General features: G+C 45.9%; 1 protein-coding gene and 1 long non-coding RNA gene across 2 annotated transcripts in view; one reads left to right on the top strand and one right to left on the bottom strand.

Annotated features, from left to right (window-relative positions):
* SPTBN1 (spectrin beta, non-erythrocytic 1) overlaps positions 1 to 25,335 on the bottom strand; it is a 177,768-nt gene that overhangs the window by 104,045 nt on the left and 48,388 nt on the right. The window contains exon 2 of the mRNA XM_084900787.1: positions 18,579 to 18,773. Coding sequence (XP_084756913.1) covers positions 18,579 to 18,726 — 148 coding nt within the window. The 5' untranslated portion in view covers positions 18,727 to 18,773. The remainder of the gene's footprint in view (positions 1 to 18,578; positions 18,774 to 25,335) is intronic.
* LOC311631047 lies at positions 1,223 to 9,770 on the top strand. Its single transcript, XR_014796503.1, has 3 exons — positions 1,223 to 5,031; positions 5,721 to 6,293; positions 6,502 to 9,770. It is a non-coding gene; the product is annotated as an uncharacterized lncRNA (long non-coding RNA).

The raw sequence follows: 25,335 nt of genomic DNA, 5'->3' as shown, positions 1-25,335 counted from the left end.
GACAAATGGATTTCTTCATTATAACTGGAATTTTAATGATAGGTAAAGAATGAAGGGAGATCAGAGAGAGAGAGAGTAATAAGCTTTTTACTAAAACCTGCCATGCTCACCTATAACCACCTTTCCACTCACCTTTTTATTGCCATTTCTATCATTGTTTTAATTGCCATTACCAGGAAAAACATGAATTGTGACCATGATGGTGACGCCTCTCCACTATTTTAATGTAATAAAAGCTGTAGGAAAGGATGGGGAGAAATTGAAACCCTTGTGCATAGAAATGTACAAAGGCTCAACTGCTATAAAACACACACACACACACACACACACACACACACACCAGTATGACAGCTTCTCAAAAAAATTAATAGTAGAATTACCTATGACCCAGCATTCCCACTTCTGTGTATGCATCCAAAAGAATTGAAAGCAGGATCTCCAAGAGATATTTGCACACTCACGTTCACTGAAGAATTGTTATTCATTAGAGCCAAAGTTAGAAGTAACCCAAGGGTCCACTGATGAATGGATAAAGAAAATACGTTGTGCACATGTAATGGAGTATTATTCAGCCTTAAAAATAAAAAGAAAGAAAGAAGCTGGCCAGTGTGGTTCAGTGGCTGAGCGTTGACCTATGAGCCAGGAGGTCATGAGGTTTCGTTTCCAATCAGGGCTCATGCCCAGGTTGCGGGCTCAGTTCCCAGTTTGGGGCATGCAGGAGGCAGCTGATCCATGGTTCTCTATCATCACGGCTGTTTCTCTCTCTCTCCCCCCCCCCCCCCCGCCCCTTCCTCTCTGAAATAAATTTAAAATAAATTTAAAAGAGAGAAAGGAGGAAAGGAATCCTGGCAAATGTTCAACATGGACGATGAACCTGAGGACACTGTGCCAAGTCATTACAAGGGCGTTATTAATGAGTTAGTCCCAGAAAGGTGAGTGCTGTATGTTCCCACTTCTATGAGGTGGCCAGAGCAGTCAAAGCCATAGAAACAAACAGAAGCATGGTGGTTGCCGGGAGCCGGAGGGGAGCAGGAGGGGAAGGGATTGGAGAGTTGTTCAGCGGATATAGAGTTTCAGTTGTGCAAGAGGATATAGAGATCTGCTTCGCAACAGTGTGAATACAGCTAACACTGCTGAACTAGACACTTAAAAATGCTTAAGATGGTATACACACATACACACACACACAGACATACACACACAGAGACATACACACACACACACACACACACACACAGTCCTCAGGTTACGTCAGACTCAACGTACGTCTTTTCATGGTTACATCACTATCTCCTCTCCCATTTATTTATTTAAAAAAAAAAAAGTTCCATCATTTCTATGTAAGTACATATGTGCTTTATGTTTTTTATTATTTATGTACCACAAATAAAGGTCAGGAATCGTTATCTTTCTTTTAAATTCTTTTTACTGCTTCACTTCATTGCTGCTGTGTGTGTGCTCCCTGTGTGTGCTCCCCGTGGGTGCTTATGTAGGTGGGTCCGCATTACGGCGAAAATCGCATTACGCCGCGCTGTAGAAATGAATCTCGGACGTAACCCGAGGACCTACTGTATGTATATGTTTTTACCACAATTAATGAATAAAATTTGAAGTTTACAGCGGCAGGCAGTACTGGGCATGGGAGGAAAGAGATCTAGCGCCACATGTCACATATCTATGACACTGGAAGTCACACAAACATTCTCAAATCCTATCGACTAAGTCCTCTCTTCAATCCTCCAAGTCCTCTCTTCAATCCTCCAGAAAAAAAACAAAAAACAAAAAACAAAAAACACACACAACAACTTTAGGGGCGCCAGGCCAAATCTCATTTTTATACCAAAGGCCTAATAAATCAGTTGTTGACTCCAAGCCTCACAGGTGTGAACAGTGCTACGGCGAAACCTCCACTGACCACCAGCTACACCAGTGTCAGGCCCAATGACCCCACAGGCCAACCTTCAGGACACTGTTCAAAACTTTATTTCCAGTCACCATCCTTGAGATCAAGCCTGTGAAACACAAAAGTAATCAAGTGGTAGTTTAGGGATAGTAACAATACAGCATAGTTAAGCAGAAATGTCCATATTTATACAATTTGGGTGTATGTGTGTGCATGTGTGTGTGTGTGTGTGTGTGCGCACATGTACAGCCACATGCACACAGGATCACCTTGGCTGATGATAAATAGACAAGTTTTCCTTACTCCTAAGGCTTTGTGATACTCCATCATCAGCTATCCTGAAGATTTAGGCTTGTCCACCCAGCAAAAGCATACTGCTATCCTGTCCATGTGGGCACATACTGAGTTTTCTGTTAAGGATATTTTTAAGGCAGGAAGGGTTCAGGAAGCAATGCACTAAGGTTCTTACTGATTAAAAACATCGTAGCCCGGCCTGTGTGGCTCAACCAATGAACAGGAGGTCACAGTTTGATTCCTGGTCAGGACACATGCACAGATTGCAGGCTTGATCCCCAGTGTGGGCCATGCAGGAGGCAGCCAATCAATGATTCTCCCTCATCATTGATGTTTCCATCTCTCTCTCCATTTCCCTTCCTCTTTATTATAAAAAATAAACAAACAAAAAACATCGTCTGTCCTGTTTTGCCTCTTAAAAGATTATGGAAGAACAATTGGCAAAAATCATTACACAGGAAATGCCTGTAATTTGAAGTGATAATAATCAAAGTCTTGTTAATACTCTCCAGGAGTATTTCTGACTCATGAAACATAAAAAGTTAACAAGAAAAAAAAATCAACAAGAGACTAGGCCTCGAGTCAGTCACCCGGCATTTATTACTTCCTGGAGGAGGACAAAGGTTGCTACCTTCGCCATACCCACACAGAGTGTGCGCCTCCCTGTGTACACAGAAACCACCGGCCAAAGAGGCCCAACTCACCTCGGTAACCACAGGAAGTCAGCCCGCGACTCCCCGGGAGCCCACACTCACCCAGAGGCCTCAGGGCCTTAACTAACCAGCCACCCCGTGGTTTTCCAAGGCAGGAAACTGAGGCTGAGAGAGGCGAGGTGATTTCTCTAACGCCTCTCCTGGCCGCGCCCAGTGGCACCCAGACCTGACCACAGTAACAGTGCTGACGATGGCCCCCTATCTGATGCCACTTTTGTAAAGGTCCTAAAAAAGCTTAGTTTGACTTAAAAATAGTTTTCTATAGATTTACTGTCCATCTGTTGGCTTGTCTCAGATGGCAATGGCAAAGTAGGCATGTTAAATAGAGAGCCAGCTACTACTGTTAACTGGGTGGGTCTTAGGACACCTTCACTTACTGAATGTCATCCTCCCTGAAATAAAAGCATACCCCTTGTCAAAAATAGTTTTCCAGTTGTTTATACACCGTACCAACACTCATATGTAGGATATATTTTATAACTCCATATCTTATAAGGCTGTGGTCGGCAAATTGTGGCTCTCAAGCCACATGCGGCTCTTTGGCCCCTTGAGTGTGGCTCTTCCACAAAATACCACGGCCTGGGCGAGTCTATTTTGAAGAAGTGGCGTTAGAAGAAGTTTAAGTTTAAAAAATTTGGCTCTCAAAAGAAATTTCAATCGTTGTATTGTTGATATTTGGCTCTGTTGACTAATGAGTTTGCCGACAACTGTTATAAGGTAACTCAAACTCCATTATCTTTTTTGTTGTTGTTAATCCCACCCAAAAATATTCTTTCCATTGAATTTTAGAGAGAGTAAAAGGGAGAAAGGGGGTGGATGGGGCAGAGAGAAAAAGAGAAACATAGATGTTAGAGAGGCACACTGATTGGTTGCCTCCTATACACACCCCAACCAGGGCTGGGGATCAAACCTGCAACCCAGTACGTGCCCCCTTGACCAGGAATCAAACCCTAGGCCCTTCTGTGAGTGGGCTGATGCTCCAACCACTGAACACACTGGCCAGGGTTGCCATTATCTTTTTAGTATGCTACATAAAAACAAATAAATGTTTGACCCTCTTTTTTAAATATAGGTGAACAGGCCTCCCTTTTCTGGTCACACTTCTCTTGTGCTTGAGAATCAGAAACAAAAAGAACAAATACTATGAAATACCTGATTTTTACCCTCAGCGTTCCTGCTAAATAGAGGTAATATTTGGCTCTGTTAGGAAAGTTTTTGACAAGCTCAATCACCACGGATGTCATCAAACAAGCATTCCTTCATTCCTTAAAGCAAACAAAAAACTCTGTTTTAACTTCTGTTCATCCAACAATTCCAACCTTGTAAATTTATTTAAGGTATTGCAAAGTCTTACTCATAATTCTCTAATATGCAGTCATTATAGGGAGAGGCATGAGATTTTTTTTTCTTTGATGAAGTAAAGGGCATTCAGAGATTTATGTGAAGGACAGCAATTTCCAAGCTTTAGAAAAGGCGGGTCAAAGACAGCGTGAGGCTTTCATCCCCCCCTCTGGAAGGCAGGGCCTCTGTTTATAATGCCACTAAGGCCGGCAGGCTGGGGCAAATAACCCCATTCAGAAAAGCTCAGACTGAAATATGTCAAGTGTGGCAAACGCCCCCTACCAAAGATTGTTCTTAATACGACAGTAATCTTTTTATAATCTTCTGTAAGACGAAAGTGATATACAAATTTTGAGTATTATAAATAACTAGAGGCCCAGTGCACGAAATTCATGCAAGAGGCTCGGCCCTCACAGCTGCGCCTGCCCCGGGCCCTTGCAAGTCGTCCAGAAGGTTGTCTGGACAGTTGTTCTGCTGTTCGGTCTAATTAGCATATCAGCTCTTTATTATATAGGATCCCCCTGAAAATCTAGTAATATCTCTTCCTCATTATCCCAATATCAAACTACAGCTGCTTCAACAAAGAGGAAGAGAGCACTGAAGCTACATCACCCCCACGAAGGACCACCCTCTTCCGGTACAGCCAGCCTATCTGACGATTTCCTAGGCTGAGCGCATCCCTCGGCCTCCAAGAATTACAGGTCTCCCGCTCCCATCCCCACCTCTCTCACACCCTCTTGGCCATTTGGGGGTGAGGTGGGGAGGGGGATCCAAAAAAAAGTTTTCAAATATTTTCATTGTACTTTCCCCCTAAATCATCCTCTCCAAGTATAAGGTTATAGTCATTTTAATGTGTGCTGAGTACAAACCTAGAAGATGTAAATGCGGCGAAGAGAAGATGCCCATGCACAGAACCCATTCGTTTTAGAAATGAAAAAGTAAGAGTCTTTCCCAGTGTTTTTCCTGCCTCCCGGGAAAAGACGTGGGGGGGTCACAAATGCCCGCTAACCACACCAACAAAGCCGCAGGTCACCCGTCTGCAGGCCGTCAGTGCCCTCTGAAGGCTCCCGCTGCTCCACTCTGGCTTCTCGCCTTCCCACCTCGCATTCACGTGATACTCCCCGGTATGGAAGGCCTCCTTGCAGAAGGAGAGAGGAACCCTCTCTTCAGAAAATTTATTCTCATAGTAAAATGTTATAACACCTCACAGGCCAACGGTGTGTATGCACTGAGCCAGGCACCTTCCACCGGATTTATTTTTAATATACTTTAGATTTTTTTACAGAGAGGAGGGGAGAGGGATAGAGAGTTAGAAACATCGATGAGAGAGAAACATCAATCAGCTGCCTCCTGCACCGCCCCCAATGGGGATGTGCCCACAACCAAGGTACATGCCCTTGACCAGAACCGAACCTGGGACCGTTGAGTCCACAGATCGATGCTCTATCCACTGAGCCAAACCGGTTAAGGTACCTTCCACCTGATTTTAAGCTCTCACACACCCGGACACGGTGGGTCCTACAACCCTCAGCACACAGAAGTAACTCGCCCTTGAACTCACAGTGACGTGCAGAGCAGGGATTCACTCTGGGACCCAGGCCTCTAGAGCCATCCTCCTACCTCAGCACCAGCCCCGAGACGTGGGGAGCCCTGAATGGAAACCCAGAACCCTCGGGGCTCAGGTGTGGGAGGACCGCCGGCCGTGCAGGCGGACAGCAGACGGAGAGAGACAGCTGCGGGACCCCCTCTGTTTCCAAAGGCTGGAGAGAACCCACAGGAACTGGGGACCGCGTCGCAGAGCCTTGCAGACCTGTGACCGAAATTCCCACCCAACTCTCATCTGCCCTATGTTTATGGCACCCAGAAGAAAGCGTGGCATGAGGCTTCGTAAACCAAAACCAAACTCCTGCTCCTCCCTCCTGCCTTCCCCTACCACCCCGAGCCCACGGAAGAAAACGCCTAAATTCCCAGTAGCTTAAGTCCGTGCACTCTGAGCCCGTGGTCACTGCCTGGGCTTCAGGGCCTCCTCGCCTCTCTCTAGGGTAGGGGTGTCAAACTCAATCAGAGAAGGGGCCAAAATCTAAAATCCAGCCTAAATCGCGGGCCGAATGGTTTACTGAACAGTCAGAAACTGACAATGTCATAAACTGACAGCGGAGTGCAGTGATGACAGCGCGGTGCGGGCCACATTGCAAGGCCTGGCAGGCTGGATTTGGCCCGAGGGCCTTGTGTTTGACACGTGTGCTCTAGGGCAAACGTGAGGCTCCCTCCCTCCAGCCATTCTCCTCTCTAAAGCAGTGTTTCCCAAAGTGTGGTACCCGGACCCCCAGGGGTACGGGAAGAGTTTGGTGGGGTACACGCTGCACCTGAGTTTGGTGGGGATAGGCACTGCACCGTGCTTAGCTGCGCCTAATTCTACGTTCTCATGAGTACGAGGGGTACTCAGCGTTACGAAAATTATAGAAGGGGTACACATATGTCAAAAGTTTGGGAAACACTGCTCTAAGGCATCCTCCTACATGTGGATGTGTCTGAAGATTATGGCTCGTTAAGCGCACAAAGAAAGCCGCACAAGCACACCTGTTAATTCAGTGCCCGAGTTGGGTTTCGAATTAGTATCAAGTGTGTCCTCCAACCTTGCCTCCCTCCATCCTGAATTTCTCAAGGCAGTCTTGAATGCCTCTACATTATTTACAAGCATCCCTGCCAACACTGGCCCTTCCTTCAGACGCTTGGAGACAAATTCCATGCAGGGTATGTACAGGGCAGATGCACCCTAATCCTTGGCAGTGCAGACAAGTATAACATTTTGTGTAGAGATATAGAAAGGCTTAACAGATGTGGCCTGCAAACGTGCTTCTCCAAAACCAGACTATAAAACAGCTTTGGGACTGTCCACCCACGAACTGTCAAAGCCATATATATCCCTGGCTAGAGAAAAAGGTGAACACTGACCAGTGGGCCAAGATGGCTAAACGACATGGCAATGGCCCTGCAGACCCAAGAAGTGGCTAGATTGTTTTCATTGCTGTTAACCACAGAGGAAAGGGCTTAAATTACTCACCAGTTAAAATGACAACAGCACTCTAGCCTGTTTATAGCCTAGCCTGAGGGACAGATGAATGGGGGGTAGCTGTGTAGCTGTCGTAGGAAAATGGAAGTATTCTAAGGACCGTATGCCACAATTACAGCATTCCATTCCCTGTCATGGTTGGCCGCCACATTCACCAAATGCCCTAGGTCCTTGAAGTCACAAAACAGGATTCCAGGAGGAAAACTATGGCCACATTTATAAATTTGCATATTATCAAATGCCAACTGCTGGCATCCACTAGAAGCTAAAAAGATGGCACACAGGAAAACACAGGCTGACCTAGGAGTGGGTGCCCCATTAGGGGTGGCCCTTCCCCCAAAAGCATTTTATAGGATCCCTGTAAGGAGAGGAGGGAAGAGGCCCAGAATCATTGCAGAGAGTTGAAGAAAGAGCGGACAATTAAACAAACCTTTATAGCTTTTTTGACCAAAAAGGGTAAAACTGCTGGAAGCAAATTCCAGTAGTTAGCATAATAGATGCAAGAAGTTCATTGGAAGGCTGATGGGCAGATTCAGCAGGGCTGAAAATCTGCATATATTATTGATTGCCTGCTGCTGGAACAGCGGAAGGCAGTTCCCCCAACCTACTAAATTTTTTTTTATTGTTTACCAAACCTTACCTTTGATATGTATATCTGCTTTGCTAGAGGGCAAGATGTGTGAATAAAAAGCAGTGTGCAGAGATTCGAGGAGCTTAGTCACTAGAACTAAGTTTCCTTCTGGCCCTCCAAAATGCCTTCCAAATTCCTATTTCTTCTTAGTCTCTTTAATCCACTTATGCACAGCCCCTTTTCCAGATTCCTGAACCCTTGTAGATGCTGGCTGAGAAAGACCCCGGCATAAAATCTTAGGGGCAGACACAGCACAGAAGGAGGCTGGGACCAACCTGAGAGGATGGTATGAAGAATGTCCCATCTGCGGTGTCCTAGTTTGCACAGGCTTACCATGTCCCACATTTACAAAAGCATTAAATTAACATTGTGGTAGGGAGGTCAGATACTGCAAGAATGAAAACCCAAGACAAAAATAATGCTCTTTGGTGGAAGAAAGATTAAACTCCAGGTTCTACTAATAAACTTGTCCTGCTTCTCTTCATTATTGGCAGGGGTGGGTTGAGGGTGAGGGGTGGGGGGTGGGAGTGTTTTCATTAATGCACACAGAAAATATCTCAAAAGATATGTACCAAACTTTTAAAAAGCATTATCTGTAGGGATAGGATGGGTTTGGAGAGGGAAAGCATGCACTCTCCACTGCTTGAGTTTGTTTGTTTTTTCTTCTTTGTAATGCATTGCATTGTAATGTACAATGTTAAAGTACTAACTGCTTTCAGGCTGAGGGGAGGTGCTGTAGGGAATGCTGAAAGAAAGATTACTCAATTGTCACTATCTTCAAGGAGTTCAGCAATCAGCTAGAGAGAAAATATGGCTACACCCACCTTGAGCACACACAGGAAACTAGTAAGATTCAAAGGTAATAGGATACAGTCCGGACGGGTTTGGCTCAGTGGATAGAGCGTCGGCCTGCGGACTGAAAGGTCCCGGGTTCGATTCCGGTCAAGGGCATGTACCTTGGTTGCAGGCACATCCCCAGTGGGGGTGTGCAAGAGGCAGCTGGTCGATGTTTCTCTCTCATCAACGATGTTTCTAACTCTCTGTCCTCCTCAATTCCTCTCTGTGTAAAATCAATAAAAATATATTAAAAAAAAAAAAAAAAACCACAAAAAACAGAGGGAATAGGATACAGAATAGCAAAGGCCAAATAAGTTTTGTCAGAGCAGATGGGGGCGGGGGTGCTCAGGCTAGAGACAGCAGAGGGGCCTGGGCTTCCTGAAGATTTATAGGCAATCCAGTAAGTAACAAGCGGTGCAGGGAGGGCCTGGGGACCTGGCAAACAGCACCATGTCTCCCTGACTCCAGTCCATCTGTTTCCTAAGATGCCTACAGACACAAACAGGTGGCTAATAAAGCAATTTCACACACATGTTCAACAAATCCAAGGAGTCTGCAGAAATTTAAACCTGGGTGGCAAAATTTGTATCAGCCTCACCCAACAACATGGCCCATCATCCAATGTTGTCACTGCCTTGGGGCTCTGAAAATTCACAGGAAAGAGATCAAAACTAGGAGCTCAGCAAATTCCCTTTAAGGTAACTTAACTGTAGAAAATGGGCATGTTTATCAACCAGAGAATAACAGGGCTAAGATTTGGGTTTTTGAGAAGTACCACCACACTTTTATGTAATACTGTCTCATTCATGGCTTGTTTTATACACACAGTGTATTTCCCCCACATAGATTACATGTGGGTAAGGAATACACTAGCATGGTACTTATGTCATCATACAACAAAAAAATTTGGAATGACCCTACATAACCTGTCCCACACTAAGAAGGGTACTGGTGCTGAAACCGGTTTGGCTCAGTGGATAGAGCACCGGCCTGCGGACTGAAAGGTGCCAGGTTCGATTCCGGTCAAGGGCATGTACCTTGGTTGCAGGCACATCCCCAGGAGGGGGTGTGCCAAGATGCAGCTGACCGATGTTTCTCTCTTATTGATGTTTCTAACTCTCTATCCCTCTCTCTTCCTCTCTGTGAAAAATCAATGAAATATATATTTTTAAAAAGAAAAAAGAAGAAGGGTACTGGTCCCTGAGGCCCCAAAAAGAAGAAATGGGACAGACTGCTTCCAAGTCACAAAATGGCCAAGCAAATTCATGAGTCAATAATGAATAGCGGCCCAGAAAGAAAAGATCCCTGCATCCTATGGTCAGAACTATTGAAGTCATATGTCATAGAAAGTAAATTGATGATATAATCTGGGACTACATCTAACAACCCAAACAGACTTTCTACTCAATAGCTTTCAGCCTCTTTGATATGAAATGGTCTTTGGGAATCAGATTTCACAAGTGGGTGGAGTGTTTAAAATGCACTAGGTCCCTAGCTGGCTTGGCTCAATGGCTAGAGTTTTGGCCTGCGGAGTGAAGGTCCAGGGTTCAATTCCAGTCAAGGGCACATGCCCGGGTTGTGGGCTTTATCCCCAATAGGGGGCGTGCAGGAGGCAGCTGATCAATGATTCTTTCTCATCATTGATGTTTCTCTCTCTCTCTCCCCCCTCCCTTCTCTGAAATCAATAAAAATATATTTAATAAATAAATAAACAAAAAAACAAACAAACACTAGGGACCATGCCTCTTTTACAAATAATCCCCAATAATGCATAATTTAGGAAAAGAGCCTCAAAAGTGAATGAGGGAAATAATGGGTAGCTATTAAATCCCCGTTAATGCTACTATGAAAACTCACCCCATCATGCAAGAAGCATTTCCCTTGGGGCATGAGTGTTCGGTCTGTGGAGCTGTGGATGTGTAAATACGAAAAGCCCTAGCCTAATTTTCGAGGAGTGAGTCCAAGCTTGAGCTGATATATCATCTTCAGAAGCCGAAAGTTGACTTTCTGTTTTAAATATATTCTTATTTATTTCAGAGAGGAAGGGAGAGAGAGGGATAGAAACATCAATGATGAGCGTCACTGATCAGCTGCCTCCTGCACGTCCCCTACTGAAGATTGAGCCTGATACCCGGGCGTATGCTCTGACCAGGAATTGAACTGTGACCTCCTGGTTCCTAGGTTGATGCTCAGCCACTGAGAGACACTGGCAGGCTGGGCAGACTTTTGTTTTAATGAGAGGGGTCCTCAGAGACCTGCAGCCTGGCCTCTTCTGTTTATAGCCGTTCCAAAGTCCATGCCCCCGTGTCTGTCTGTCTGTCTCTGTCTCTGTCTCTCTTGCCCCCGCCCAGGTTCCAATGGTCCTTATGTTACTCGATCCATCCAGTTAAAATTCTTCTCCCTCTTGTGACCAACACTTTTCTCTCAATTACTAGAGCATAATTGCCTATAGTACTTTCTTGGCACTTGCATACATGTTTAGTTAATATTTCATATGAATAGGTTTAATCTTCCTATTTAGACAACTCCAGACCATGTTTTATACATCTCTTTACATACTCAATAGCAAGCTGGTTCTGTACTATTACTAGAAAAAAGTCAAACATACCATTTATATACACTTGTTTTGACAGGGAGTAAGTGGTTGATGTGAATTAACAGTTTTATTCTGTAAAGTTTCTAAGTAAAACCACCATGTTATATAGGAGACCATAAAAAAATTAAAGCCAGGCCTGGCCAGAGTGGCTCAATGGTTGATCAGTGACCTATGAACCAGGAGGTAAAGGCTGGATTCCTGGTCAGGGCACATGCCAGGGTTGGGGGCTCTATCCCCAGGAGGGTACACAGGGGGCAGCCAATCAAAGATTCTCTCTCATCATTGATGTTTCTATTCTTCCCCCCACCCCCCGCTTCCTCTCCAAAATCAATAAAAATATATTTTTAAAAAATAAAGTAAATCACTGTTTTAGCTGATTAAATGATCCATCAAAATTCTTGACCACTCAAATAAATACCTATGTTCAAAGAAGTCTGGCCTATAAATACAGGCACAAATAATTGCTATTTACTCTATACATGTCATGTGAAAGGTGCAATTACCTCATTTTTCTATAGCTATTACTTGTCCATAATCATACAAACTCAACGTCAATTTCTTTTGCCATGTCCATAGCCTAGCAGAAAGGCTCTTACTCAAAATTTTAGCTCAAATGTTGATGAGTGACAACTCCCAAAGTAATCTCGTTTTTGATTTATTTATTTTTAAATCCTCACCTGAGGATATGTTTATTGATTTTAGAGAGAAGGGAAGTTAGAGCTTGAGAGAGAAAGAGAGAAACATCAACGTAAGAGAGAAACATTGATAGGCTGCCACCTGTATGTGCCCCAACTGGGGATCGAACCCACATGCCCTGACCAGAAAATGAATCCTCAGACTTTTTGGTGTATGGGTGACACTCCAACCAACTGAGCCACCCAGCTAGGGTCCATTTCTCCCTTCCTTCCTTCCTTCCTTCCTTCCCCTTCCTTTCCCCTTCCTTCCTTCCTTCCTTCCTTCCTTCCTTCCTTCCTTCCTTCCTTCCTTCCTTCCTTCCTTCCTTTCTTTTCACTTGTACACAAGTTTTCTCCCACCACCTCTCTATGCCACTGTTTTTTTAGAAATAAAAATTACTTATTCTTCAGAAGTAAACACTAAATATTTTGGCGTATATCCTCCCAACTTTTTAAATGCACAGTTTATGAGTATCGATGGAAAAAAATACTGATTCTACTTAGTTTATTAATATTTTCAAGCTAACTGCTGCACTTTTGAAAAGACTCCTTTTCCTACTTCTCCTAATTCCTTCTCCTACTCACAAAACATAACCTACAACCATTAACACCCATCATTTACCTTTTGCATAATGAGGTGTTTTTTTTTATTTTGTTTTAGTTTCATTTCCAATAAAATGCTGGTTTCCCAAAAAGCCCAGCTCACTTTCTCAACCCCATCGGTCTGACACCACAGAGGCAATGTGGTCAGAGGTCAGGAATGCGGGCCCGCGCCCCTGGGTGTGGGAAATCATTTACAGAATGCATAAACATCCCTTCGCAGCTCCCCACCGGCCTCCGGGCTGCATCAGCACGCCGAGGTCTCCACGCTACACGCGTGATGGGCCCACGCTCTTCTTATCTTTCTTCTGAACTGTAGATGGTAGCCCTTTCAAGTTCAGACCTCAGTCTGTGTCTCACCAGCCTCACACAGATAAAACTTTTGAACATGTGGCCATGGTCAGTATGAAGACTAACTTTTTTTTCCCTGAAGCACACCTAACTGCCAAACGTTTACAAGCTGAACATTTGAGAGGCTCCCATGTCACCCAACTTGTCGGGAATGCTTTCCGACGAAGCTTTGCTCCACAGGGGAAAAGAGCTGGTGTTTTTTCTGTTTTCAGCAGGAGAGACTCAGGGTGGATTGTGGAGACGGGAGGGTTCCTTTCCCTGCGAGTCCATTTGGCATTTCCCTGTGATGTTTCCAACTGCTGAGGAGCAGGAGGGGTGATGAGTGGCTGAGAGATGAGTCAGATATTCAAGCAGAGAAAGTTGAAGAACAGAGAGACGGGAAGCTCACTGGGCAATGGACGGGAGCCAGCGCGGCCCTTTCATCTCTGTGCCGATCGATTGGCCCTGGACAAGTGATTACAGGCCTGATTTCTACATTTTGAAAAGTAAAATGGGCACGTGACCCACTGCCTTCCCTGTGAAATATCTCACCGGGTCCGATACTCTGAACACCAAACGGGTGTCCTGGGATGAATTCAACCCTGACGCTAATGAGCAGGAGTCGGGGCGAACCCCATAGGGAAAGGGCTCTGTCCCACAAAACGAATCCCACTCCCGATGCCGGTCCCCAGGCCCAGGCCATCGCCAGTCCCTGACCACTGCGCTTCTGACCGAGCGGCTATACATTCTGGGGTTCCCATGACAGCCCCTCATCAGATTCCATCATTTGCTAAAACAAACTCACAAAACGCAGGACAACATTTTACTCATGTCTGCCATTTATTATCGAGTGGGTAACTCAGGGACAGCCAAATGGAAGAGGCTCCATGGCCGGGGGCAGAGCTGTACCCGATCTCAGGGCACAACACTCTCTCCTGGCAGCAGAAAGATGTGTCTCCCAACCCAGAAGCTCCCCAAACCTGGTAACATGTAAGGGGTTTCAGGGAGCTTTTATTTATTTATTTTTAAAAAATATATTTGATTTTCTACAGAGAGGAAGGGAGAGGAATAGAGAGTTAGAAACATCGATGAGAGAGAAACATGGATCAGCTGCCTCTTGCACACCCCTTACTGGGGAGGTGCCTGCAACCAAGGTACATGCCCTTGACCGGAATCGAACCTGGGACCCTTGAGTCCGCAGGCTAATGCTCTTTCCACTGAGCCAAACTGGTTAGGGCGGGAGCTTTTATTTTGTAGGCACGATCGATGAAGTCATTGGCCATCAGAGGTTAAACCCAATCTCCAGCCCCACCTTCCCTGCAGATTGGTGGGTAGGGCTGAAAGCACCCACCTTCTAATCACTGGGTGTTTCCAGTGGCCGGTCCTGTCTGCTTGAGGCTATGTAGGGGTAGGGTGTGGGGGTTTCACCCTCACTCACCTCATTGGCATATATCCGGGTGTGAGATGAATGAGGCTCTTTGGGACAAACCCACTAAAGAAAATTCCAAGGGTTTTTAAGAGCACATTGTGCCAGGAATTGGGGGCAAAGACAACATGTATTTCTTATTATACCGTAGTTAAAAGCAGTTCCTGAAAATGAAGGAGCCAGTAGTTTACCTCGCCTTCTTTCCTTAGGGACACTGACATGTAAGTATCCCTACATGTGAAGAACACAAGATAAGGCGGTGGTTACACCCTCAATACAAGACACACTGCCCTGTGAAAAGATAAATCCCTGTTCCTGTCCTTTGTAAATCACCTCGGCATTCAGCACGGAGTCCAGAAAAGACGAAGCCTGTCTATAGGAATCTTAGAGGGACGGGAAACGTGATGTTCACAATTCCACTGCTCCAACCGGAGACCTACCCTTTCAGAACGCCCGCCTGTAACAGAAACCTTACAGCGGCACTCCCTCTCCCTAAACCCATCCGTAAGCGACTGGCCTGGAGGGGCCGGAAGGTATGTACTTCCCTTGTCTTAAAATCAGGGCCAGCACTCCACGCCACTCCCGTGTAAAGGTCACTGCTGGGTGTGACACTTTGGCTCTCCCTATACTTCCGCTGGGTCCAGAGGAAATGGTCTCAGACACCCAAGGAAGCAGACCAGACCACCATCAATACTCTGTACTGGCCTCAAACGTGATTCCCAGAACCGCCACCTCCACATCCCCTGAGAACCTGTCAAATATGCAAATTATCCACCCCTAGCCTGGGCTTCCCGCATCAGAAACTCTGGGAGGGAACCGGGCAAAATCTGTGCTTTCACAAGACCTCCACAAGGTTCTGATGCCCACTCATATTCTAGAACCACTAGTCTGGACCCATGGTGGCAAACTGCGGCTCGCGAGCCACATGCAGCTCTTTGGCCCTTGAGTGTGGCTCTTTCACAAAATACCACGGCTTGGGGCGAGTCTATTTTGAAGAAGTGGCATTAGAAGAGGTTTACGTTTAAAAATGTTGGCTCTCAAGAGAAATTGCAACCGTTGTACTGTTGATATTTGGCTCTGTTGACTAATGAGTTTGCCAACCACTGGTCTAGGCACTGTGGGACTTCTGTGACTCCTGCTATCACATGTGAGATGTACACGTTTTCCTGTTCCACAGAACTGGGAAGTCAGAGAAAAAGATAACTTCCTCTGATAACAGATGATTCAGATGGGTTTTCTGGCATCTTCTGGATTTACTAAAAGCAAAAATTTTAATGTCATTGAACCTAGGGGCAGTGCATTTTCTTTTCAATAATGTTTTGAGGTTACTCTTTGACTACTTCTCTTATCGCAGGATGCATTCCTTAGCCTTCAACTAAAATGTTTTTTAATCCTCACCCAAGGATTAGAGAGAGTGGAAGGGAGGGAGGAAGGGAGAATCTAAGAGATGGAGGGAGGGGGAAAAAGGAAGAGGGAGAGGGAAAGTGAGTGAGAGAGAAAACCACTGATGTGAGAGAGGCACACGACCGGTTGCCTCCTACACACACCCTGACCAGGAGTGGAACCCTTCCATACATTTTAGATAACAATAACCTCCTTCAAGTTATTCAAGTCCTGTCTTCCTTCCCCAAAATGGACACCCTTAAGCAAACATGCACCTGGCTCCCTCGAGTGTAAACGCCGGCAGGGTACCTCCCAGAACCCGGCTTCCGGAGTCTGTCCCGGGGGAAGCCTTGGCGAAAAATACACGCCATGCACTGCGAATAGCTGACACACAGTAAGTGCCGTATTAAGTGCTCACTATTATTATCCTCAGGGACCTAGAGGACACAGACGGATAGGCCTCCCAGGAAATGGAGAGACAGCTGACCAACACGGAGGACAGCTAGACACCTCTGCGACTGTGGAAAAGGACAGACACAAAGAGCAAGAACGCTGCTCTGCCAGTAAATACACAGGTAATACATAATGGCCTGGGACCAGAAAGCAAGTGACTCATGGCCAACCGTAACCGGCCACCAACATCAGACTGAACAAAAGGTCCCAGTGAAGATTGGAGAAGAAGAGGGAAAGAGATTAAAGTACAAATCAATCCACTCGCCTAAGCCGGGATGGAGGTTTCCACAAGGCTCCGCCGTTAATGAATAAGCTAGAAGATAAAGCTCTGATTCTAGAGTGACTAACTGGTTAATCATTCATTCACGCCCTCAAACCAGGCACGCTCAGGAAAGGCCTTTACATAACTGCCACTCCAGAAGCAACTTATCCGAAGGCAGCCGAATGGCTTTCCCATAGCTTTTTTTCTTCTTCTTCTTTGATGTTTTTATTAAGGTATTATATGTGTATATATCTTACCATTGCCCCACCCTCCTCCCATACATGCCCTTACCGCCCCCCCCCCCCACCCCGGCCCCAGAGTTTTGTGTCCATTGCTTATGCTTATATGTCCTATAGCTTTTAGTGGGCTGCCACCCCAAGGTCCTTTTCTTTCTCCCTCCTTCCTATTATATGTTGAATTTTCTAGCCAAGCTATGTCAGTGGGACTGATCCCTCCCCACCCCACCCCCAAGCCCCTATCACTCTAGGAGTGTATCCTGATTGGCTGGTGTCCGTCGGCATATCCTCTTCTGACTCCAGTGGGAGAGACTCTTAGAGGCGCATGACCCAATTCCTCACCCATCAGGACGGCGAGACCGATCCCAGGCCCAGGGTGGGAGTTCTGGGGGAGCAGAGGGACTGGCTCTTCGGCCGCGTGTCCTTACACACAGACCTGGGGCCTGGGGCCCAGGGCAGCTCTCTTGAGACTGCAGGGTCCCTAGAACCCACCTGAGAATCCATCCACACTGGCAAGTGAAGCCAAACACCGCGAGGAAGAAACTAGACCTGGTCCTACCATTTACGTCCAGGGCGAAGTCTTGCTTAAGGCCAACTTGTCTACTGTTGGATCAATACATTCTCTCTGTCATTTAACCCACTGTGGGTTAGAGGTTTCCTTGTGCTCAGAATCTAGAGAACTCTGAATTTTGCAGGCCTCATCATTACTTTACACTGCAAAGGTAACCAAAGAGTGAGTTCTAGTCACAATGAACAGTCAACTTACCTGTTTAGGTCATGACTACGAGTTAGTCACTTGTCATAATTAAAGACATGAGGGGGGGAAAAAATCATAAACCCATTTTCCTCATTTGGAAACCATTTTGTATTTGAAATCTCAAAGTACAGAGGTGAGCGAGGCCCTGCATTAACTCCACCGGGACCCTTGGTTTCCATATGGCTCAGCACTGCCGAGTTTTCACGTGATGGACCCTTCCCAGATTTTCAGGGCAAAACGCCCCCCACCCCAACGAGGGCCACGGGGAAAGTGTGTTCTAGGTTTCCCACAGCAGCGAGGGAGTGAGACATCACCAAGTCAGGATGGATCCCCGCTAATGCCAGTGCCCCCGCGGCAGACTTACCCGTCACGGCATGCTATGTGCCCTCCCACGATGAAGCTGCGGGTTTTTCCCTGTCATACCCTTGCCTGTGACCCTAAGGAACTCAAGTCACTCAACAATCGAGGGGCCTACTGTAAGAGGTGAGGTCAGCCAAGCACCCAGGCAAGTTTTTATATTTATGCTTAGTTATTTTCACACGTAAAGAGGCATCGAAAATAAGCCAAATCTTAAAATGCCGAAACCGGTTTGGCTCAATGGATAGAGCGTCAGTCTGAGGACTGAAGAGTCCCAGGTTCGATTCCGGTCAAGGGCATGTACTTTGATTGCGGGCACATCCCCAGTAGAGGGTGTGCAAGAGGCAGCTGATCGATGATTCTCTCTCATCGATGTTTCTAGCTCTCTCTCTCTCTCTCTCTTCCTCTCTGTAAAAAAAACAATAAAATATACTTTAAAAAAAAAAATAATTCCCCGGGCAGCACTTCCTAAAGTCACTCTGCTCTGTATCATGTTGGCCTCGGGGACTGATAGTTCTCCAAACACAGGGCTGGTCACCTTAAGCAATGGCCCGCTCGCACCCGTGGGACATGTCTAAGTCTCAGCGAGCCAACCTCGTCTGGGAGGCCGGTGGGTGATGGTTGAGGGAACCGACCTCATCAGGGAGGCAGTGGGTGATGGTAAGGGAACCGGCACGCACCCTGGGCCCGGGGCTGCGGGAGGGAGACTCACCGGCCAGCGCCTTGATGCGGGAGCGCTCGAAGAGCCGGGCGGAGCTGTTCTCGTTGTCCCAGTCGTCCACATCCCAGCGGTTGTTGACGTCGCTGTACTGCTGCTGGATCTCGATGTTGTCGTAGTCGGTGGCCACGGTGGTCGTCATCTTGCACTGACTCAGCTGCTCCTCCACATCAGCTCCTGCTTAGCGTGCTGAGGGACATAAAAGGGAAACCCGTCATTCGTTGTCTACAAGGTGCAGAGTCCTCACGTCACCTGCTGGGATAAAGGTGAGTAGGAGGAAAAACAATTCCCACGTGTCAAGAACAGCCTCTGGAGTCCATCGAAACGGCGTTGGGACTCCCGCCCTGCCCCGTAGCGCGAGGGTGAGCCAGGCCCAGGTAGTTAACACCGGGGCCTCCGATTCCCCAAGCCCCAACGAGGGGAGGTGCTCTCCAGGTTACTGAGGGGACTGCATGAGATGATGGAGTATTCTTCCTTCTTTCTGACGTTTAAACTTTGCAGTTTTAAATGATTTTTTAAAATATATTTTATTGATTTTTTACAGAGAGATAGAGAGAGATAGAGAGTCAGAAACATCGATGAGAGAGAATCATCGATCAGCTGCCTCCTGCACACCCCCTACTGGGGATGTGCCCGCAACTAAGGTACATGCCCCTGACCAGAATCGAACCCAGGACCCCTCAGTCCACAGGCCAAGGCTATGTCCACTGAGCCAAACCGGTTTCGGCAAAACTTCGCAGTTTTAAAGTGTTATCAGAACTGGAGGAACAGCCTCTCGGGGCTTCTGCATGACCTCGCTTATTTCTGTTGGGCATCACCCTACACTGAACAATGTCAGCTTCTCCTGGGAATTCATAAAACGTTAGGTAAGAGAACTGACACATCAATTCATAAAACGTTAGGTAAGAGAACTGACACATCACTTCATCTCAACATCTCGTTTTCATGTTAGAAAACTGGTGCCCAAGATGAAATGAGGAAGTTACTAGGAAGTGGAGGACCACAAGCACAGTGCCAGGCACAGAGTCTGTAAATAAGCAACAACTGCAATTATGTACACGTCTGTGTTGTGATAAATGCTTACTAACAACACCAATCAATACCACACCCCCAGGGATCCACCCATGGCCACAGTGTCTTACAAGGATAAATGGCAAACAGGAACCTGGGCCTCACTTCCGGCCCCCCTGCCGCCTTCCCTCCATTACATTTCCCTCGGAGAAGTATGAGGAATACACTTAGCTCCAAAACAGACATTATTCAGGCACCGAACCAGAACGCACCGAAGGCTCTGCTACGTGCTCAGCCAGTTCCAGAGCTAGAGATAATCGCAAATAAGATAAGGAGCAGGCTCTCCTGAAGCTTTTATCTTAGTAGGAGGAGCCAGATAAAAGGCACACAACCAAAGGCAAGACGGTTGAAAGAAAGGAAAATAGAAGTGGAGTGATATGACCGAGAGAGAACATATTTTAGATCTGGTGGTCGGGGAAGGCCTCTCTGAGTAGGTGTTTACTTAAATTGAGCTCCCAGAAAGGAACAGGGCAAAAGGAATAGCATTGCAGGCGAAAGAAACAGCTTGTGTGAAGGCCCTACGGTGAGAAAGAGCAAGGAATGAAGGGGTCAGTGTGTCTGGGGTCTGTCTGATGGGCAGGGGGGGACACCAGGAGATGAGGTTGGACAGGGCGGGGGGGGACCAGACCACCGAGGGCTCTGTGAACATATGTGTGGTGGAAGGCACGGCAGGATTTTAAGCTAATAACCGACACCGCAGGATGTGTGTTTTTAAGAAGATCAATCCCGGGGCTGCAGGAAAAACACAGTCTAGGAGTCAAAGAAGAGCTCTTAATCCTCACAGGGTCAGTGAAATGCCTGCCTGTTTTATATACCAAGCTGTCGAGGTAAGTTAACCTCTTAACCGAGCAGGACCTATAAATATGTCAAATGTAAACGATATTGGGAACGGGTAGGACGTATGAATACGTCCTTGAAATATATGTTGCGCCCTGAGAGGGACAGTATATATTTTTTGTAATCTTTATAATTGTTTGTAAAATTTATAATTTTTTTAATTCGATGTTTCCATTTTTTTGTTGGTATTCTTTTCTATTTGTTTGTAATTTTGTATTTTCCTTTGTGCTTTATATATAAATAAATGAAAAATATATATATTTCATTTATTTTAATTAAGTATAAATAAAAAAATAATAATACAAAATTATGTCCACTGGGCGTGATGTACCCACACGTCCTAGTGAAAGTATGCGCCCATTGTACGTTGCGTAATTAAAAAGGGAACTCCCCGGTTAACAGGTTAAGAAGAGGAGAAAGAAAGATGGCCCACCCCTTTACTCGTAAGAAGGTGTCCCCCAGAGTCCTGTCCCGCTCCCCTATCTTAAGATTCAATGATTTAAAAAAATATATATTTTATTTCTTTTTTTACAGAGAGAGGAAGGGAGAGGGAGAGTTAGAAACATCGATGAGAGAGAATCATTGATCAGCTGCCTCCTGCACACCCCCCACTGGGGATGTGCCCACAACCAAGGCACATGTTCTTGACCGGAATCAAAACTGGGACCTTTCAGTCCGAAGGCCGACGCTCTATCCACTGAGCCAAACCGGTTAGGGTTCAATTACTTTTTTTAAATCACATTTTATATCTGGATGCCCATTTAGTGAAAGCCTCATTCATTCACTGGGCACCAAGAACATGCACATGGACCGGAGTCAGCAGGCCCACTCACTAGAGTTTGTGCAGAGGCTGTTCCTCCACCCAGCAACCACACAATGACCACGTGAGCTGGTTTTCTCCCCTCACATGTGCCACAAAGCAGAGAAAGTAAAGCCACCTGTGTTGAAATGAAACAAACGGTTCTCTGACTGTGCTTGAAAGGTGGATTTCCTCAGGTTCCAGCACGCAACCAGGATTCCACGGTAAGTAAATTCAGGTGAAACAAATGAACTGTGTCTCACCTAGTAGAATGATCAGTGGCACAAGCATAGAACTGCCTATCCTTTGTCATTAGCTGTTTTCTTGCAAGCTACCCGAGAACACCGCACTGTGCCCTACATGTTCCTACAGAAAAGCACCGTGTCCACCTTAGGACTGAGCCCACCTCTGTAACTCACATAGTCAGCAACATCTTGGATGGGAGTCAAATCCAGGATTCTCACCAGGCAGACAAAATCAATCCCAACGACATAAATGTACGAGTGGAGTAATTTTAACAACTACATTAGCAATGTACTGGTGAGATTTCATAAAATTACAGAAACCTAAGTCAGTTAAGTATATTCTACTGAGGGATGTTATAATTGCTCTTAACATTCAGTCACAATCCTCTTCCAAAAAAAATAAAAATGGTACTGTCATTTGAACCTGGAGATGGTTAATTTTCTTAACTATTATCAATGACTTTCATAAAATTCACTCTTAGAGGATACTATCTCTGGGTGTGTGTGTGTGTGTGTGTGTGTGTGTGTGAAAGTGCTATTAAAATATATATATATATATATGTGTGTGTGTATATATATATATATATATATATATATATATATATATATAATATGATTGACTTCAGAGAGGAAGGGAGAGATATAGAAACAAAAATGATGAGAGAGAATTATTGATTGGCTGGGGCCTGCGCCCACAACCCGGGCATGTGCCCTGACTGGGAATAGAAGAACCATGACCTCCAGGCTCACAGGTCAATGCTCAACCACTAAGTCACGCTGGCAGGGCCTGAAAGGACTTTGAATACCAAATTTCTGAAAGCAGAGACCGTGTTTTTACCCAATCCAAGGTGAAATCTAACCACTTCGGCCAGATTTGTTTTGGCTATTTGGTGCCACCTGCTGACCGCTGAGAACAAGCCACACCTCAGCCTCCAGGGCAGCTACCAACCTGTGCCCGGACTTCAGCACATCTGACTCTTGAGGAAGCCCAACCACAATCCTTTCCCACCCCATGAATCTTTTCCTACCACGGATTTGGCTTCAAAATCACCAACTACTTTCCACAAGTTTCTCAATAAGCCGGTGTTAATCCTTTCCCTTAAGCTAAAAACAAGACCTTGTTTTAAAAACACATTTCCTTTCTAAGAATTCTTTTTAATGGTGTTAACACCATGGTGCTTTAAAACAAAGAGGAGTGTCAGAAGCAACAGTTCTTACTAGCCCACCCGGTGTGGCTCAGTGATTGAGTGTCAACCTATGAACCAGGAGGTCATAGCTCGATTCCCCGGTCAGGTCACATGCCCAAGTTGTGGGCTCCATCCCAGTAGGGAGTGTGCAGGAGGCAGCCAATCAATGATTCTCTCTTTCATTGATGTTTCTCTCTCTCTCTCCCTCTCTCTCTCTCTCTCTCTCTCTCTCCCTCTCTCTTTCTCTCCCCCCCCCTTCCTCCCCGAAATCAATAAAAAATAAAAAGTTCTTACTAGTCTCTGTACAAAAGAAATATTGACACTATAAGGTATTCTTTTTATTTGATTGCTTCACTCGAATGCTGAAGAATCTGGATATCAGAAACATTTCTAGATTTTCAGGGCCCTGTCAAAGCAAAACATCCCATATCCCCACCAGGGCAACAGCGAAAAGGTGCTTCTAAGGAGTCAAGAGCAACAGCAGAGTGACCTGAGAGTAAAGGAACAGGCAGAGTCAAGGAGAGGGCACAGATGGATAGGTGCGTGTGCCCACGGCGTGGGGAGTCCAGAAGAACACTATGCTACAAACATCGTCATCTTCCAACCCATTTCCACAAGGGCTGCGCCAGCTGTGAAGGCCGTTATTAGCACACATAGAGGGGTCCCCCAAGGTTCTCTGTAAAGGGCTACATCTTCCCAACATGCTGTCAGCCATGTGCCCCAAGGGCCAGTGAAGAAGCAAGCTGTACTCCCCAACTGGCCACGGGAAGGTCAGGAGAGAAGAGAGGAGGGCTGGCCATGCTGGAATTCTGCCTGATGGGTCTGTCATCAGGAAATCTAAGGGGGAATATTTAAGGTTGGCATGAGGCAACACAATCTCTCCTACAGAAGGGTTTCCAATGCTTCTACCGACTCAGTGATGGTCCGGAATCCGTCTAACTTGATCACCATGGCAGGAATTCATTAGATAATCCTAGAGTAAGTACAGTTTAATAATATCCTGGGTGTGGTATGGCTAATACCCATGTGTTTTAAGGCCTGGTTTCAAGAAGATGGTTAAAAGTACATACCTACTTTTGCTGTTGTTCTTCATCTCCTGTGTGTGTGTGTGTGTGTGTGTGTGTAAAAATAGGAAATATGTAAAAACAAGCCAAGCCTCCTCCCTCAAATATCTTCTTTAATCCTATGTTCTGTGAACTAGAATTTTCCAAAAATATATATATATATATATAAATATATATATATATATATATATATATATATATATATATACACACACACACACACACACACACACACACACACACACACATGGAAATTCCACAAGCGTTATCATTTTCTGCTTCAATAAGAACATAATTTCATTTCTGTCAGACCAAGACAGAAATGGATGAGGAAACGATTATTCTAGACCTACGGGGCAAATAGGTTCCTACAGCTCCGGCACATGCTACTACCAAAGGCCATAACCACCAGGAGAGAAAATGGAGCATTCTACTAGCTGTCCTCTTTGTTCATTACAATTCTGAAACTCAATCCCTGGCAAAGCCCAGACAGAAAACACTTTATCTGTGTTGTTCCTTTCCAAGATCCCGAATAGATTTTCCATGTCACACATAGGACGATGAGTTTTTCTTTATAGTTTATTTATCGCCAAGCTTCCCTCCTCTGCCCTCTTGGGGATTACTCTACGGAATGCCTGGGTGACGTTACCGATTCCCGCCTTTGGGTCCTACCCTGGGCTGACCATGCTCCCTGGGTGGCTGGTTACAGTTGTCTCCTACGGATCATCAAGTCAGTGTCTGAAACAAAACTGGTAATTCCTCCTCCTTACAAGCCCCGATTTTCCTCTGTCAGGCCCTCTGGTTGCTTGTGCCTCCTGAAAAATCCACTGAGTTAGCTCAAGCAATAGTTTCTTCCTGTGCACCTCACCTCTTATTTTAACCCCTAATCCATTCCCCTACACTGCCACCAGAGGGACCTTTCTCATTTCGTTCCTGTGACCAAACCAACCAACAGCCATGCCTTCCAACAATAAATAATCCCTAGGCCTCCAGAATAATGCCAGAGTCCAGAAGGAGACTCTCCATGAGGGAGTCCTGCCCAGCTCTCCAGCCACTTCTCTTTTTTTTATTTAATATATATATTTTATTGATTTTTTATAGAGAGGAAGGGAGAGGGATAGAGAGTTAGAAACATCGATGAGAGAGAAACATCGATCAGACACCTCCTGCACACCTCCCACTGGGGATGTGCACACAACCACTGTACATGCCCTTGACCGGAATCGAACCTGGGACCCTTCGTTGTATCCTCTGAGCCAAACCGGTTAGGGCTCTCCAGCCACTTCTCAATACTCTTGTCCTAAGCTCGCAATTCCTGTCCCAAGCTCTTCTATCTCCCGAGGGGAAGGTGGTGCCTTTGTTTTGCCTCCAAAACGACTGCCTGGAAGAGCTCTCTACTCACATCCAACCTCCACCAGGAAGCCGCTCCGACCCACCCACCAGCACCGGGTCTAAATGAGACGACGTTAGACAGCCCGCACGGGTACCCCACTCCCTCCCAGGCACTTCACATACTTCTGACCTATCACCCACCATCCTAAGACTGTT

Source organism: Pipistrellus hanaki (genome assembly GCF_964339955.1).
Source record: "Pipistrellus hanaki genome assembly, chromosome: 12".
Classification (NCBI taxonomy): domain Eukaryota; kingdom Metazoa; phylum Chordata; class Mammalia; order Chiroptera; family Vespertilionidae; genus Pipistrellus; species Pipistrellus hanaki.
Note: the sequence above shows the minus strand (reverse complement) of the source record. Positions and strands in the feature narration are given on the sequence as shown.